Consider the following 674-nt stretch of genomic DNA (forward strand, 5'->3'; position numbering starts at 1 on the left):
CAGCAGGAAAAGCAGGGTTCTTCCACGGCCGCTCTCGCTGTCCTACCTTTGTCTCCGGAGCGGTGTACTTGCGCTTGTAGAGCGCCTTCCTGGCGTACATGGCCGAGCGGGAGTACCTCCCGATGCCCCGGGCCAAGACAGGGTTACGGCTGGCATGATGCTTCCTAACCCTCTTTTTCTTCTCACCCCCTTCCTTCTGGCCTGTCTTCTGCTCAGCTGGCTTCTTCTCAGCGGGCTTTCTCTTGCCTGGCTTTTTCTCAGCAGGCGCCTTCTCGCCTGGCTTTTTCTCACCAGCCGCCTTCTCACCCGCCATCTGTGGATCCAAATAAACCAGAAATGATGAGCTACGACGAGGTGCACAGAGAAGGCTTTAAGTTGCAGAAACCAAATAATCAGAACTTGAGCTTTTGGGCTATTCTAAGAGCTGTCAGCCACCTCTCAGAGCCATGGCTGAGTGCAGCACTGCACAGCCAAACTCCTGCACGCCCATCCACGGAGGAGCCTGAGGGGAGACCCTGTTGCTTTGGGTAACTCTCTGAAAGAGGGCTGGAAATAGGTGGGTGTTGGTCTCTTTTCCTACGCAACTAGCGACAGGATGAGAGAAAATGGGCCCAAGTTGTTCCAGGAGAGGTTTTGATTGGATTTTGGGAGGAATTTCTCCATTGAAAGAGCGG

The 674-nt window shown here is 54.2% G+C and overlaps 1 protein-coding gene across 1 annotated transcript in view; it reads right to left on the bottom strand.

The window, feature by feature from the left end:
- The window catches only part of RPL6 (ribosomal protein L6), a 3,045-nt gene extending 2,730 nt beyond the window's left edge, over positions 1-315 (bottom strand). The window contains exon 1 of the mRNA XM_008949132.1: positions 47-315. Within this exon, the coding sequence (XP_008947380.1) occupies positions 47-313 (267 nt within the window). The 5' untranslated portion in view covers positions 314-315. The remainder of the gene's footprint in view (positions 1-46) is intronic.
- Positions 316-674: the final 359 nt, after the last annotated feature.

The sequence above is a fragment of the Merops nubicus genome, unplaced genomic scaffold (assembly GCF_000691845.1).
Source record: "Merops nubicus isolate BGI_N331 unplaced genomic scaffold, ASM69184v1 scaffold25791, whole genome shotgun sequence".
In the NCBI taxonomy this organism is placed as follows: Eukaryota; Metazoa; Chordata; class Aves; order Coraciiformes; family Meropidae; genus Merops; species Merops nubicus.